Raw genomic sequence first — 17,793 nt, 5'->3', positions numbered from 1 at the left:
CATTTTACTATTGGTTCATTTATTACCAAGATTTTTAAACGATATAGATACAGTATAAATGTATTCAAAATTGTAATTTACATTAAAATTGGAAAAGACTTATAAATAAAACACATACTAACCAAAAGTTATTTATTTTAATACCAAGAGATCAATTTTAAATGCAATAGTCATTTTGATAAATTAAAACATAGTCACAAATTTTTACATCGTAACCTTAAATATACAAGAATTGTTTGGTCTAACAGCGGACGGGGCTGTTATACCATAAATAAACATATATGTTAAAAATAATATAACAAATTCATGTCAGATTTCTATTATAAAACCCTTTGTTTATCTATATCAAAAACTATGATAATATGCTCAATTAAAAAAAAAGTAAAATGTGACTTATAGGACATCACAATTGTTTAATAGCATTATATTAAATAAAAAAATCGTTTATTTACAAAGAAAGTTGTACATTTAGATAGATAAATTATAAAAATCCGCATATTAATTTTCATAATGTCATATAATAAGAACATTAACATAATGATATAATAATAAGTTAATTATAATTGTTGTCAAACTTAGGGTCTATTTACTCGCCCATATTGACAAAAAACGCTAAACATCATGTCTGAAATAAATTTAATTGTACACGAAACAATACGAATTTGGTATCTTTAGTATGATAATTAATTTAATTAATTGCTTAATTATTTTTACAGTTTCAAATAATAATAAATAATCTATATAAATCAATACGATAATAATTACATCAATATTACTTTCGTTTTGACAATTTTTTAAATGTTTTTTTATTAAGCACTTTTCCAATGTTTCCCAGTAGTAGTATTTGTTGTCATTTTGTCCAATAAAAATAACAACATACTGAACTCAAATAATGTACTTTAAAAGTCTATATAATTACTAGTAGGAGTAATAACATCTCTAATCCAGGCTGCTGTAGTCAGAACATTGTGATATATACCAGGTTGGTGATCGACTCCACAACCGAATCCAGCCGAAGTTATACCAACAAGGAAGAAGCGACCATTTTCCTTTACTATAAGAGGACCTCCTGAATCACCTAAAATGGATTTATTATTTCGGTTTACATGAATAATATACATCTAAAATACTAAACATATAGCCAAAGATGGAATACATGATAAATACAAAAACATTTACGAAAGTAAAAATCCAATATATTTTTTTATACGTAATGCCTAATTCGGCTGTCCTGTGTGATGATGTGGAAGTGGTATGTACGTGAGGGTATGTGAAGTGTGCTCGTGATATTCTAAGGATATTCTTAATGCTACTTAAGCGTATTCCGCGATCGCTTTAAGTTTTCTTTTGTTTTTACCTAAGCAGGCGTCTTGGTGTCCGTCGGAATGTCCTGCGCAGATCATCTCCGAATGTATTTGTACTGAGATCTGTTTGCTCTGGTGCCACTTGATGCATTGATCTATACCTAAAAGGATTAAAGTTTTTTAAGTTCAAGACGTGTAGTATACCTCACTGGTATCTGGAAGAAATGGTTTTCGCCATTCATGTTTTAGCAGCCGCCTAAATGAGAAAACAATATTTTCCAGTTTGTATTTGTGATATCCGTAATAGTAATGGAACGAATACAATTCGTTCGTCGTTCGTTGACTGGGGATTGATGACTTTTATTTCTTTTAGTTCTGAATAATCATCATCTTGTCGTACTCTAAACATTCTTTGTGTTAAATATGACTCAAGGATATTTGAAAATTGACGAGGCAGTAATTTCCTTAATTTATGAACAAGTCCTCGATGCCACACTTTATCAAATGCTTGAGCTACATCCAGAAAGACAGTGGAGCAGACTTTTTGTTCTTCTAGTGCTTTTTCAATATTATTTGTGATTCTATGAACTTGCTCTATGGTAGAATGTTTTTCTCTAAAACCGAATTGGTAATCTGGTATGAGCTGCTTTTTGACAATAATAGGGTTAAGACGTTTGAGAAAGATTTTCTCAAATAGCTTTGCTATAACAGGTAACAGTGAGATTGGCCTGTAAGACGTGACTTCGTGTGGAGGTTTTCCTGGCTTGGGAATCATTATAACTTCCGCAACTTTCCACATATTGGGAACATATTGAAGTCGAAATGAGGCATTAATTAAGGTTGTCAATTTAACTACGGCTTTACGGGGGAGATGCTGAAGGACTTCACCCGTAATTAGATCAAAACCTGGTGCCTTCTTTTTAGTTAGACATTTAATTTCACTTAAGACCTCTTTTGGTGTGACTAGACGGATGTTCAGCTCTTCTGACGTTATTTCTTCGAAGTTAAGTAAATCTTCTTCATCGATTTGAAATATATTTTCTAGATGATCAGCGAACCTCTTAACTTTTTGTATGTTACTTGCAGCCCAATTCCCATTAGACTCTCGTAAGGGAGGAATATGTGTTGTAGGTTTTTTGATATTTCTTATCGCTTTCCAGATGGAGTAATCGGTGGAACCATCAGAAGTTAATTGGTTTAGGTATCTCTTTATTGAAGTATCTTTATGTATTTTAATCTCTCTCCTCAGTTGTTTAGTGAGGTTATTCAGATGTTTTTTGTCTTCTGGACATCTTGTGGAATGCCATCTTTTTCTTTGAGTTCGTTTTGTCTTTATCAAATTTTTAATCTCTTCTGGGAAGTAGTTGTTTTGTACCTTTTTCTTAAATTTTGGAGTATTACTCCAAGCAGCTTGTTGGATGTTCTTTGTAAATCTATTGACTTCTAAATCTAATTGTTCCTCAGTCTTTAAAGGTACTCTAAGGTCTACCATATTGACAAGATAAATTTTGAAGCTGTCCCAGTCCGTATGCGTGTTCACGAGAGATGGATTCAGTTTTCGCTTTATAGGGTCTTCGCCAATTGTGAGTAAGATTGGTGAGTGATCTGAGTTCATATCATAGGCTTCCTCTATTTGGAGAACATTTGGTGATACTTCTCTAAATATGAAGAAATCTATAAGATCTGGTATTTTATTCTTGTCTGTTGGCCAGTATGTGGGCCTTCCTGTGGAAATTGCATCACATCTCAAATTTTTCATAGCATTGAACAGTTCTTTTCCTTTGGTCGATATTAATCTTGATCCCCAGTAGGTATGTTTTGCATTGAAGTCGCCTCCCAACACAAATCTATTTCCAAGACTTTCTAGCAGGGTTTTGTACTGGTCGTACTTAAGTGCATGTCTTGGTGGGCAGTAAATAGATGATATTGTTAATGGATACCGCTTCATTGATAGGCTCACAGCCACAGCCTGTATATGCTCTTTTTCATATTTAAAGACCTCATGGTGTTTTAAGCTATCCTTTATTATAACTGTACTTCCCCCACTGGATTTATTACTTGGGTGAAGGGCATGGTAGGCATTATATCCTTTAAATTGAATGTATGACTCCCTGGTAAAATGTGTTTCCGATACCAAGCAGATGTCAATGTTTTCATGTTTAAGAATTATCTGAAGTTCTCTTTGGTGTTTTAAAAGCCCATTAGCATTCCATGCCATTATTTTTAAAGACATTATTGCTTAAGACGTTTGGGAGCAGCTATTTTGGTGCCGCTTTCTAGTTTTTTAAGTCTTTCATCAAAGGATGTCAATAATGAAAGTATGGTGTTAATCTTTTCATCCATGCCTGTGCTAGCTATCTCATTTTGTTGTGTTGGGGATTGAGTCTTAGGACCTTTAGTTACCTGGGCAAAGGAAACAGTTTTGGAAACTAATTTTGCTGGTTTTACCGATTTGTCCGTTTCTATCATTGATTTTGATTTTAAGACATTTCTCATTTTCTGTAATTCTTTTGCTACTACACAGCCTCTGTAATTAGCTGGATGTGACTCACCACAGTGAACACACTTCGGTTTCACGTCTTGTGGCTTGTTACAATCGACTGTGAGATGCTTTGCAGTGCATTTCACACACCTCGGCTCCTTGGAGCAGTATTTCTGTGTATGCCCATAAGCCTGACACCTCTTGCATTGGGGAATCAATTTCGGTGATTTCAGTGGCTGTACATCAATTTTGCAGCCAAGTATGGATTTTATTTCGTAGATATTTTTTATGTTTTCCTGATGGTGGAAAGACAGAATAAACATGTTAAGCGGTTCTTTGGTTTTCCAGCTATATTTGACGGCTGCGTCTAAAATTTTAAATCCTTGGCGAGTAAGGTCTTCAACTATCCTTTCAGGCTTGCAAGAAGCATGGAGATTTTTTGCCATTACTCTTATTGGCCTGCTCTGCTTGTTTTCGTAAGAGAACCACGAGGCATCTTCTTCTTTAAGATGTTTTGTGATCACTCTGTAGGTAGCTTCACTATTAGTGTTAATCTTCACCGATCCATTTCTAAGCATTTTTACTGTGAACGAGTCTTTATTCAATTCTTTTTTAAGTAAGGAATCGTAGAATGATTGGTATTCAATTACATTTTCGACAATAATCGGGGGTGGAAGGGGTTCTTTTTACATGATAATAAAATATTCAGCTATATGTAAATTATTACTATATTTATAACGGCTTAGTGCGTTATATATTTTGAACGTTATTTTTTTTTAAAGAGGCATCAAATAATATTCCCAAAAAGGATTTTTTTTATTCGTTGAATCCTTCATTTGCGATAGTATGGCACCACAAAAGTATAAGGTTACGCGCCTTCAGTATCTAAAACTACAAAAAATCTCCAGCTCGACTTCCTTTATAATTTTTACACGGTGAACGTGAAACTTGAATTGGAAAATCCTCTTACTCTTAGGTATAATCTACATCCTTCAGAGTGTCCAATACGAACACACGAAAGTTCTGAAGACAATCTAAACGGGAGAAATTTTAACATATTATACTTACTTAATATAGGTACAGTGGCTGACCTCAGCAAATTGGTACCTGTATGGCCCATACTAGCATCCGTTTTACCCCACCCAGCTATCACACCAGATTTACTCCACAATTCCATTTCGCTGTCAGGCAGACAAATCGGGAGGATGAGGCTAGTGTATGTAATGGGTTTTGTGAGTCTTAGTAGTGCAATGTCGTATCTATCGGGCTGTGTAATACGAAATTGGAAGAGTGGGTGGAGTAGTTTCTGTGATACTCTGTAAGGAATATATTTTTGTATTAACTTATGAACGTGAATAGCCCATAATGCGTTAGTAAATTTGACAAACATTTGTGTTGGCATCAGAATTTGATTATAAAGAATAAAATACATACTAATATAAAATACTAGCTGGCCTGGCAAACGTTCCAGGAAACATTTGTTTAGTTCAATAAAAATAACCTTTATAAAATAATAAATAATAAAATAGGCGTTTATCGTAGAGGGATGACAATTAAGGGTTGTATGTATTTTTATATGCTGTGTCACAAAACAAATAAAAACAAAAAAATACTGGGGTTTGAAAGATAGTAGCCGATTCTCAGACTTACTGAATATATATATATATATATATATATAATATTATCGTTTAGTGTAGTAACAATTGTACATTATAAAAAGTAATTTTATTTGTGTCTCTTCACTGAGAGATCACGGAACATTACGATCTAGCGTAACTTAAGACATAAGTAATTTAAGTCTAACCTAATTTACTAATAAGGACACAGAAGAAAGTGTCGAATCGAAATCTTTATTAAGGGGGAAACACTGAGTTCTTGTGTTCTATTTTCAAAAGTTATAATCATACAAATTTTGTTTATTTTAAACTTGTTGACGTGGCGAAATTCGTATCGTTTAACAGTCAATGAATTTCGTGTAACAGACTAGCTGAACTTAATTTATGATGTTATGAATATGTTGCACCCAACTAGCTTAATTAGCCGTTCAATTAACATTCTAGCCTTTTAACTAAACGGTACCGTTTAACTAACGGCCTGAAAGGTATTCAGCCGTAGCGTTTGTTACAACATTTAATAAACATTCGTTTATTTGGCAGAAATAAAAAATGTGAAACATATGACATAAAAAATATTTCTTTTAAAATTAAATTGCTTAAGTCAAATTTACATTATGATTGTCACTACACTCTTCCATTGTACTTGTTGTTTTCCATGAAACTTTGGACAACACCATGAAGGTTGTGGTTTGTCGACGCCATATTGACAGTTTGAAGAGTTTCATTTCGAGTTTGAGAGTGGCAGAAAGTGGAATTAAGTTTAAATTAACAATCAATAGGCTAGGCAAGTAATGAAAAGTCATTGGTCTAAGTCATTTGCCTAGCTGTTTGATCAACTGGCTGAACGTTTTTGAGGCCGCTAGTTAAACGGCACCGTTTAGTTAAACAGCTAGGCTGTTAATTTAACGGCTAAGCTAGTTGGCTGCGACAAATATAACACAATACAATACACATATATGGTATATTTTTTTCATTACTGACATTCTATATTTTTAAATCCAAAATACAACTACCCGAATATTGTCCATATATCAAATACATTGTTAAATTTGAGAGAAGAGTACCGTATTGACGGGATGAACATTAAATGTTTGACAGATACGAAACCCAAGAACATAACGTATCGGATATTTTACAAGATTTTTTTGTACGGTAGCAACTACAACATACAAACACTATGACAATTGGTCCAGCCGTTCTCAAGTTATAAATGTACGAACAAACCAAACTGAGTCACAGTGGTTTGTGTTATAAGCTACCACCTGAAGACCTTGGATTCCAGGTAATAAAAAACATGGGATTTAAAAAAATATTACAAATTAAGCTATAGAAACTTTGTTGTACATAGTGTAAGCAGTATACAAAAAATAATATATTTTGTCAAACATTGCTTAGAATATTGTGATTTTATTCAGTATGTATGAGACTCTGAAAAACACACAATTTAATGTTTAATATCTACCGGTTCTGATTGGCTTATATGAATACCATATCGAGGCCCAATAAGGAACTAAAGCTATTGTCCTAAGTAAATTTAAAGTTTTACAAACCCAAGTCTTCTAGCTGTATGGGAACCCGCGCTGGTGTCAAGAGCACCAAGCCACACAGCTATGTCTCTGACCCTAGCCCGGGATACACAATGGGCTGCGGTTGCCACGTACCATCGCGATACTGGAGAATAAAATTAAGCTATATGTAGTCAAAATCCTTTACGACGACATCGTTAAGAACAAATTCTTAAAAGGCCGGCAACGCACTCGCGAGCCCTCTGGCATTGAGAGTGTCCATGGGCGGCGGTATCACTTAACATCAGGTGAGCCTCCTGCCCGTTTTCCCCCTATTTTATATAAAAAAAAAAACAAGATACCGGTTATATCAACAAAAATCAATATCTGTATATATATAACAGTATAAAAAAATCTTTTGGATTTCATCTTTCTAATGTTTACTAACTATATAAGTAAACTGGAAATCAAGATTTTTTCGACCACAATAATCATTTTTTTCTTTCAAGGAATTTGATAACACTATTATTGAGAACCGTATAAAAATTCTTTTGGCAGGTTTTGGGTTTATCGCGTTCATACAGACAAAAATCTTCATAATTTGTAAGGGCTATAAACAAATAATTTAATTATACACAACATTGGACCTATGTTATTTTAGATAAATAAATTTTCAGTAAATAATAAATATGATATGAGGATACGCCTGTCTATAAGTTGCTTACCAAGTACACCTCCGCACTGAAACTCAGAGATTCTGATATGAGCCTGCCAAGGGAATTCAGCCTGTCTTGCTTCACGGCCCCCTATTATACGCTTCTGAAGTACCCTAGTAGATGGTACGCCGCAGTCCACCTACAGGTTTCAAAAAAAAATTGTTATACTAATTATTTGTTATTTTGTTTGTATATAACGGTCAGAGAAAGGCTTTATTTGTTTATTATTATCACTTAAAATTCAAACATATAGATTAGTTCGGCAAAGTAAATTTGACAAACTAAAAACCTCGATATTTTTAAATACTCTGGAAATTAATAATTTTACGAATTGAAACATCTTTTTGACGAATACAAAATTTTATTAAATATAAAAGTCACTTGATTATAAGAGTATACTATACACATTGTTCGTATGCGGAAAAACATATATATATACTTATATAACGATATATTAGAAAGGGGCAGGAGATTCTTTGACATTGAGAGATTGCCGGTCAAGAATTAGCACGCTCTTTTCTTGAAGGAAGTCGAATTGATTCGGAAATATCTACTTCATTCGGTGTACAGCTAGGTCCACATTCAATATTCTGAATATTATTACATTGTGTTATGTTAACATTAGTATACATTATACATACATGGTCTTCGTCATCTACCCTCCGTCGAAACACATTCGGTGGGATGACATTTCTCTGTGGAACACGAAGCTTTGGTGGCACCTTGTATTGCCAATCTGACGCTGAAATACTGAAAAACAAATTTAATAGAAATATATTTGTCTTACAAATAACAATATGGGTCATTATGGGTCAATAAAATTACAAACAAGTACAGAAATGTATGTGACTGTGGAATACAAATAGATCTCATATCTCGGTAACTAGAAAACAGGCGTATTTATAAGATTTATAAGACATTGCACTGTTTATTACAAAATAATATTTAAAAAATGCCAGCCTTTTTGCTATATAAAAATTACAACAAGGGCACAATATATCACTCTGGGACCGTTCAAGTATTATGTAAGCAGATTTATTGCAATTTATCCCCCCCCCCCCTCGTGTTGTCAGCAAAAGTAAGCAAAGGTCTAAAAAATAATAGTACAGAATATATTTTTTTTAGAAATCTTCGAATATTCATTTCATTTTCAAGACATATATAGACAATAAGTGGGTAATATGTGCAAAATAGTAAATAATTACTGTTGACGTAATCACTAAATAAGAATACTACACCCCCTCTACCCATTATAGAGCTTACGTAATACTTGAAAGGCCCCTCTTAATATATTGCCAACAATTAGGATTGCATCTGATAAAACACAACTATATACGTTGTAAATTATACCTTAATACAAAACAATAAAATACAAAATACTTTGTAATAGAAATTAGTGCGTAACCTATTGGTTAGGTGTTTACCTGTTATCAAGTTCATTATCCACGCAACAAGAAAACAGCCAGCCTCCACAGCCTTTAGACCGTATCCCTCCACGAAGCCAACAGGAAATAGATAATGTGCATGGTACGACGTCATTTCCAATTGTGCAAGATGCAGGGTAGCCTAGGAAGGAAGCTAACACGCGGGAAGTCAGGCCTGTAAAATACGCGAAATTTGTCAATTTTTATTTGAAGATGTAAGGATAAGTCTGATTATTTCAATACATTATACATCGGGGATATAGCTCAGTGGTAGAGCATTCGACTGCAGATCGAGAGGTCCCCGGTTCAAACCCGGGTGTCCCCTAGCAACAATTTTTTTGGTTTCAATTATTTCTTTATGTAATGTATTTGATGTAAACCAAATTTATTTATTACTACGTTTTACTGTTTTTGGCATCCCCATTAAAATAGTATTTTGATGATTACGACATTTTTAATTTTAATTAAGCCAAATAGTTATTAAGTGCGTAAGAAAATGTCATTCTTTACCAAATATTTCAAATGATGGTGGAATTATTGTCTAATTTAAAATAGATTGGATAGATGGCGCTATACTACACAACCTAGTCTGGATTAATATGAAAAATAGAAAATATAAATCGGAAATTTTCAAATTTCGTACGTTAATTCTTATCAGTTTCATATGCCAGCGTCTTGTTGACCGACAGTTTCGTAAAGCGGTCGAAGCGAAAGTTATATTAATGTAAAAAAATCGTGTTTATATCCGTTTAGAAGATTTATTTAAGACAATAATACTTACTTTCAACGGCATTCACATGTCCAACTTGTAAAATTAATATAACGACACCAAACTCCCGCCATTTTGAGCGCCATACTGCCACTGTTTGACATTTAAACCCGTGTTTTCTTTTTTTAAATCTATCCGCGTCTTTGTTTAAAATCCATAGATTATTCACCGTTGACATTGTTTTAATTTTGTGTCATCTTCGCACATTTCGAATATTACCTAATTAGTTCCAACTATTGGGGTGATTTACAGTTTATGCGCTGTAAAAAAATCACATACATTACGAGTTATTAATCATAGTTCATGCATTAATTACTTTTATTGTATCAGTTTAAAACAAAGCAGTATTTTGTAAATTGAAACAGACAATATTGTTCTTGTGTCGATCCAAAGCTTGGTACAAAGATATAGATTATCAACGGCTTGAAACAAAATTCATAAGCCCTATTTTATACAGAACTTGAGAGACCACAATCCTACCTGATGTTAAGTGAGATGTGGCCTATTGGAGGGCATGCCTGTCCAGGGGATGCCTATTTAACCGTCGCTTAAATGAACCCATATTAAATTGTATAGGGAAGAGTGTAAGGAGATCGCAGTTTTTACAAGAAACGAAGAACCAAATAGAGCAGTGTGAGGGGATGTCAACAATTAAGGGGTGAAACTCTCGTTTGCTTCTAGATGAGCATTATTTGAAAAGGCATGACGGAATAAAATTGTGTAGTTATGAAGAATTTGATATCCGTTTTATGGCTATATACGTAACCTTCGATAACGATTTTCTAACACAAATGTTAAAGTTAGAACCCCCCGTTAAACTTTTAGTTTACTATTTATCTATGTTTATGCTAAGCATTTCCTAAAAAAATATTTAACTAAATATTAAAAAAAAACTATATCACGTTATTTAGTGTTTAATTACTAAGAGAAAGCTCGTTTCGCATGGGCGCCTATCTGGTCCGTGACCTTGAATCTCTAGAAATATTTATATATAATGTTAATATTAAAAATGAAAGTGGTTATCCTAACTCTGACTACGCCCTGACACATTCCTGGGTCTGTTTTATAACCAAACAATTATTTTTTCGACAGGAAGCGAACCCAAAATCATTTTTTATATTCACAAGTAAGTGATTAGCCATCCGTGCTTTCTCGGTCAAGCCTTCAATGTACCAGTAGGTGCTAATTGCGGAAATAAGTTCGCAGTCAAGAATAGAAAATATGATCTATAGAATCCTTATGCATCCTTACGGTAAATACTACTCACAAATGATTTAAAGTTATATTAAAACGATATGTACTACAAATATTGAACGGAATTAATACAGATTAACTGAATTTTCTCTATATTATGCAAATTAACGCCCCTTATATACGCTTGGGGTAAAATTTATATAAGAAACTTATGACCGTCGTCGCCCAGTGCGTCAGTATGGTCAATATAACGTCCAAAACATTTCTAATGACGACTGTCATACTATCTAAGTATTTTTATTTGTTTTGTTTTCATGAATAGACATTCATTCATTAGGTATATATATATATATATATTTACAAGCGGATCCGACTTACATTGTCCTGTACACACAAAAAATCTAATAATGAGTTTAATTACGAACACATCCACAGAAGATCTATATATATACCAGCTGTGTATTTGTTGTATAGATAAATAACTCAGTTACCGACTGCAGTGCCATCTACCGGTATTATTAGTGAATCTAAACCATCCAGAGCGCCACCCGAACGCATACAAAAAAATTCATTCAAATCGGTTCAGCAGTGACATACACACATACAGTAGGATTACACAAATACATATGAGTAAAGATATAGCCATTAAAATATTATTAATTCATCCACTTTCCCACGGGTAGCCATACACATAAAGATTGACAAATCCTATTTTATTACTTAAACTTTGCTCATCAATCACTATGCATAAAAATTTGTGGAATAGTTTTTTTATTTATCGGGAACATACAGATCTTACACTAATTATAAATCAATTCGAACGTATAAGTGCGGAGCGCGAATTTTTATATAAATTTAGTTTGTAGCTAAAAGCTGGACAAAACTAAGAGTTTAATTAGAGTTACAAAAACAAAATTTGTATACATTTCACGATGAAATTTTTATGGATTGTTTGAAATTTATTTTTAAAAAAATCAATGTTTACTTTAGTTATACTGTTAAAATATTGAAGCCATATATTTTCGTTAATATGAGCACGATTTACACGGTAAAACAAAACCAATGTAGGCCACATCTCAATAACAAAGAAAACAAGATTCACTCACTTTCACTTACCCTTTCACTTCATAATTGTACCATAAATTCAAAAAAGGAACACTTAACCCTTTTGTTAATTCACAGACTAATTTTAAACGAAATCTTATAACTTTTTTTCTATATTCAGCCAGTATCACAATTTTTATTTAAAACTGTTTTGTCAGCATTTAAGTAATTGGCATAAATAATAATTAAGGAGGATTTATTTAAAATGCTAATCAGCCTTCGTGTGCTTAACGCGGCACGGTGTTACAGACTAAAGTTTCAAATCTGTCCGGTAAAACGGGTTGCGGTTGGTCACACTGTCACGATTATAAAAACTACACTTTTACACCGTACGGTACTTTTTACACGATACTTTCTTCAGGTACGTCACATCGTTAATGCGACGATGACAGTTTCTGACAGCTCGAACAAATAGATTATTGTTATAATTTTGATAGTTTTCGCTAATATTAATACAACACATCGTTCATGCTTCTGTTAAGTTCGAAATACACTTGCGGAGCGCTGCTGAAGATCTACAAAACTTTGTGTTACTTATATTTTATTTGAAGAAAGCATTTCAATTCCTATTTATTATATTCCCTATAATAAGGAAAACAAAACAAAAGATTCCATAATAGTCTTATTACGTAACCGTCTGGATACAGATCAAAAATCATGTTTTGACACTTTGTTATCAATGTCTTTTTGGACATGGAACACGCAGAGACCCAGGAAGTTTGAATATCTCATCGTGACTGGCAGAGTAGAGGGCGCCAGTTCTCAAGGCCCTTACATGTCTAACATCACCCAGTCGCAGAGGCTCGCCGAAGACAAGAGAGATCGGAGGAAGTTGTGTGGCGATACTAACACGAACTTCTGCCTATCCACACAACGGCCTGAGGTTGAGGTTGATTTTGACATATTACACAAATATACAATGACAAATATTTAAATTCTATTTAATAAGTTTCCTAAAATGAGACGTGTTTATCGGTTTGGTTTTTAGTTAATATTTAAAATTATCGTATCGTATAATTCATGTCGCTGTCGCCTGATATAAAGTGTTTCGAAGAAAGTACACGGCTTAATGATAAGCTATCGATGGAAAAGTATTTCAAAATAATGATATAATTTCTCTGTTTATAACCCATAAATTAATATAAATTTAATTATATTTTTCACAACTTCTCTTATCAATATTAAAACTCGCTCAGTTTTATTTGCCAATATCGGAAGTTGCGCCCACATAGAAATGCATGCAGCTGATATATTTCTTGGTTTTGCATTTGTATAATATTATTATTAATGTAGATAGTAGCATTTTGACCTACTAACCGGAAACAATGATTGTTTCGTGAGTAAACGAACGTCTTAAGGAAATGTTTAAAATCAATATGCCAGTATTACTTAAAAGTTAAAACCAAAGCCATGTCTAACATATCCTTGACAGGAAGAAATATACAGAGAAGATAAGAAGAAAAATCCGAACTTGTAAAAAGGCCTAGAACGGAGCACACTCAACATTAGAAAAATTAATAAGAGACACAACACATGTAGCGTTACTGATACCGCAAACTATGGTCAAGGCATGTAGCAAGAATGTCTGATGATCGTTGGACCATAAGGACAACCCGTTGAGGAAGCCCTATTGAGAAACGAGACAGAGGAAGACCGCTCACGAGGTGGGCGGAAGACATTACTAAAACTGCTGGCTCAAGCTGGCTCAACTCACCCAAGACCGAGGTACCTCGAGGAGGCCTTCACCTGCGGAAGGGTTCTTGCAAAATAATTTATATTATAATGTATATATAAATTTATAGAAAGAAATAAGGCGTTTTCATTTATACCCCAAGGTCTTCGAGGTCTCCTAACCAGCATGTGCCTAAAAGCCACAAACATACTATGTCCCGCAAATATCAACTGAATGTATGACCTTATAACAAGCCTTGTCATTTACAAGGTAAATGGAAAAGGAAAAAACATAACCAAACCCAACCATATTTTCAACTTTTCTGTGTATTTTATAGAGTTAATAAATAAGCTTAAATTGACAATATATTTTCCGATCGCAAAAATCGAAATTTTTTCATTTTTTTATTGATTACTACAGCTAACATTAATTATATAGAACAAAAAAACAATTGTACCTAAGATGGAATATATAATATACACAAAAAGGTTCAAACATTTACGAAAGGAAAAAGTTAAGATTTTAAAAAAATACGTATTGGCATTGGTGAGGGTGTGTATGTGAACTGTGCTCATTATGCAGTTGAGTTAGCGCTATATATTCTTAATACTCATTTCAACAAGTAAAGATTAACTTCTCAAACAAGTTAAGGCTTAAATAGTGGACGTTGTATGTCCGGGCTGCTCGATACAAAACTGAGTTTTCTGTATAGTTGGTGTTGATGTGGAGAACAGGCACAACAACACCAACTATATATCAAAGCACAATTACGACTCTGGAGCAACATGGAAAGGCAATATCTGTATCAGTGAATTGCAATTAATTCTATTTTGAGATAGTTTTGTTTGTGTTTCTATATATTTAATTAACTAATTTAGCCAAAAAGCTTGACCTTATAACGGCAACACAATTCATTTATTTATTAATATCCACATCAGCTACTACTAATGCGATAGAATACACAATATTACCTACACTGGTTATCTTACATTAAAAAACATAAAACTCTCGTGACCAAGATCAGATGGACCGATCAAGTCAAAGACTCATCGTCCTCAAAACTGTACACTGTCATAAGAGACTGGAGCTGGACTGAAATCGGTGGAAATAGATAGACCGCTCCAGATGTTTCCTTGCTAATCACGACGTTCAGAGCCCTGGCCCGGGTTGTAAATAAAAAAGTCTTTAAACAGCCGCCATCTAGTATGTTTATTAAAATAGTGTACAATACAATCCAACCAAATTCCAATACAACCTTGTTTAACCATGAAAGCCGTTTATGTATTAGATATACAACACTAGATGGCGCTTTTTACAATTATATGGAGATCTGTTTTGTTTCCATAATATACTAATGCTACTATAGTATATTTAGTGAACTATCATTGTATAACTCAAATCATTTTGCTTTACTTATTGTCTTTAAAAAATTATGGTGATTATTACGTACAAACTCACAACCCGGTGACAAGAGAAAATCCGGTAGATCAAGGATGCATTGGTGGCATGGAGTTGTCAAGGACCTCAAAACAATAAGGAGTTTGAAGTTGGACTCGGGAAGCACTGGGTAGATTGCTTTGGCAAATTGTACTTGAGGAGGCTAAGGCCTGGTTTTAACTTTGATGATGATGATTACGTACAGATGATAAATCTATCGGTTCAATGTCAAAGTTGGACCCCGATGCTTAAAGCAACTAAATTGTCCTAAATTATTGTATTACATCATAAATTTACAATCCTAAGAAAATAAGCTTGTTTTCTGAACTAACCATCGCTTAAGCTTCCGTGAATCAATTGATCAAAGACTGATTTGATGCGTTCAACCCATAAGCTTTTTTAGAATCTTTATTTCCAGCGATCAATTCGCTTAAACCTAAAAATTACAGTGAATCAAACATAGGTGTATTTTCTCCATAAATTATTGGTCAATTTTAACAACTATTTCTACTATGTGTAGATCTTTTCTTAAAAATAAAGATATAACTGGATAACCCAGCAATCGTGCATGCATCAAAATAATAATTTTACAAAATACATAATTCGGCCGTGATTTTCAAAGAAATCTTTTACGTCAATTAAATGCTGGAGTATATTTCCCTCTAAAGCATTCATTAAGATATCAAAATCTTTATCATTGTGCACTAAAGAGCACTCAACGCATCCTTTACTGTAAATGGGCCATGACATCACCCAAACGGTTGCCGAGCAACGCTATCACCGTCTATTACGTAAAAGTCAACGTCACTATTTTATGTAACCCCCAGAGCGGGGACCGAGTCTACAGCCAGTCCGCGGCCAACTTTCCATCAACAAGCACGCGTCACAAAGCATGACAAACTAACAAAATCGGACGTAAATATTGTGAAAAATGAAAGTGAACTTCATGTGACCGGCAACATGTTAGCGTTCGCTTTGAAAGTGTTTTTATTAACTTCGATCGCAAGTAGTGAGCGAACCCACGCGCTAAGTTATCCGCGTATGCCGATGTTTGTGCCAAAACGTGTACCGCGCGTATTATATCTAGATGAGGACGATTTTGGCCGCGGCGAAATCGATTTAACGGGGAAACGCTATCCGAAAATCGATTTCCAACCAGACTACAAAGGAAACGATCGATTGTATTCGATTCCAACGTTTTATCAAGGGAGATTTAGCCGGCCATACGCCCCGAGTTTCGCCTTCGAACCTATCCAAATTGCCCCACCGAGGAATGGGTTTTACCCCCCCGCAAGTGGTTGGAGGGCTCGCTCTCCCCGCGTTGTGTTCCCATATAACCCAGATACGAGCAATTCCATAAATACAAACGCACACACAGCGCCGAGTATAGACAATGTTGTGTTTCGTGAACAAAGTATAGATACGAACGACGTTGCCGCCGAGGATCAGTTGCAGGACATAAGTGGAGACGCTTTCTCCGAGAGAGGTATGTTATGTAATATATATCCGGATGACATAATCGTACAATAGGAATGACTGTGAACTTTTGTAACAAAAATTCTGAAATGAGTCGAACGCGCGTTGAAGTCTTTTGCTTCAGAACGCCAAAACCACTTTCGCTTTGTGAAATTTTAGGTTTATATGTAGAGTGAGTTAAAAATAACATTAATTACGTAAATATAGTATATTCTAAATAAGTATTCACATAAAATAACGAAACAAAGCAAGTTATTGATACTCGTGATTTCTTTTATATGGATAAATATAGATTAGAGGTTTCCCCATTGTCTCATTTATCCATAAATTCAAAATTGAGCCTCAAGTATTTGTATAAATAACAGTCTAGATAGCATCATACCTATATCTTTTGGTGCTACAACTCACTATAGTTTATAGGTCGTCTTATTTCTGTAAATCCTTTTTAAAAACATATTGATTATAAATACTCTCTACCTATAGGATAAACATACCTCTGCCAAACATTATGCAGTCATGTTTTTTGTAATAATAATAATAATTAATTACAAAAATATGGTATAAAATTTGTCTTAAAAAGTAGAAATTAACGTAGTAGTTACATTATGAATAAATTCTTATATTATTTTATGGTTTCACTCAAATAATTATTTATAGAATACCGTTTCAAAAGTCGTAAATATCTTAGATAAAGATTTATATTAAAAAATTATTACCGTACACCATATGAGAAAATGTTAAAATAAAAAACCCACTAATACATATTTTGCAAAAGCTCAGAATGAAGAAGCCAAAAATGAAATTATGTAGATTAGCGCTTGTAAACAGTTTCTTGTTGTCATCAGTTGTTATTTCAGTTAAAGTGACTTTTACCTTTTGTTTGTTGTTGACATGCGTTTCCCACAATGTAATTTATTACTTCATTGTTCACGAACTTAAACTTGGCTTAAAAGAAAAGTGGAAAGGTGTATATTTTAGCTTTGGAACTCTGATTAAAGACATCGTAGTTGCCCTGTAAACTTTTGTTCCAGTTTGATTAATAAATTAAGAAAAAGTATGTTTACAAAAAGTTTTTAATGCACGACGTATATTAC

General features: G+C 33.7%; 2 protein-coding genes and 1 non-coding gene across 3 annotated transcripts in view; 2 read left to right on the top strand and 1 right to left on the bottom strand.

Moving 5' to 3' along the window:
* Positions 1-899: 899 nt before the first annotated feature.
* On the bottom strand, positions 900-9,465 carry LOC123717418 (serine proteinase stubble). Its single transcript, XM_045673403.1, has 8 exons — positions 9,444-9,465; positions 9,048-9,222; positions 8,265-8,373; positions 7,633-7,762; positions 6,953-7,073; positions 4,855-5,102; positions 1,358-1,465; positions 900-1,078 (listed from the first exon to the last, which is right to left on the bottom strand). The coding sequence occupies exons 1-8, from the start codon at positions 9,463-9,465 to the stop codon at positions 900-902; spliced, it is 1,092 nt and encodes a 363-aa protein (XP_045529359.1).
* On the top strand, positions 9,301-9,372 carry Trnac-gca. The gene has a single exon. It is a non-coding gene; the product is annotated as a tRNA-Cys (tRNA).
* Positions 9,466-16,102: 6,637 nt separating the features above from the next.
* The window catches only part of LOC123717252 (serine protease 33-like), a 36,912-nt gene continuing 35,221 nt past the window's right edge, over positions 16,103-17,793 (top strand). The window contains exon 1 of the mRNA XM_045673147.1: positions 16,103-16,709. Within this exon, the coding sequence (XP_045529103.1) occupies positions 16,184-16,709 (526 nt within the window). The 5' untranslated portion in view covers positions 16,103-16,183. The remainder of the gene's footprint in view (positions 16,710-17,793) is intronic.

Source organism: Pieris brassicae, chromosome 12 (genome assembly GCF_905147105.1).
Source record: "Pieris brassicae chromosome 12, ilPieBrab1.1, whole genome shotgun sequence".
In the NCBI taxonomy this organism is placed as follows: domain Eukaryota; kingdom Metazoa; phylum Arthropoda; class Insecta; order Lepidoptera; family Pieridae; genus Pieris; species Pieris brassicae.
Note: the sequence above shows the minus strand (reverse complement) of the source record. Positions and strands in the feature narration are given on the sequence as shown.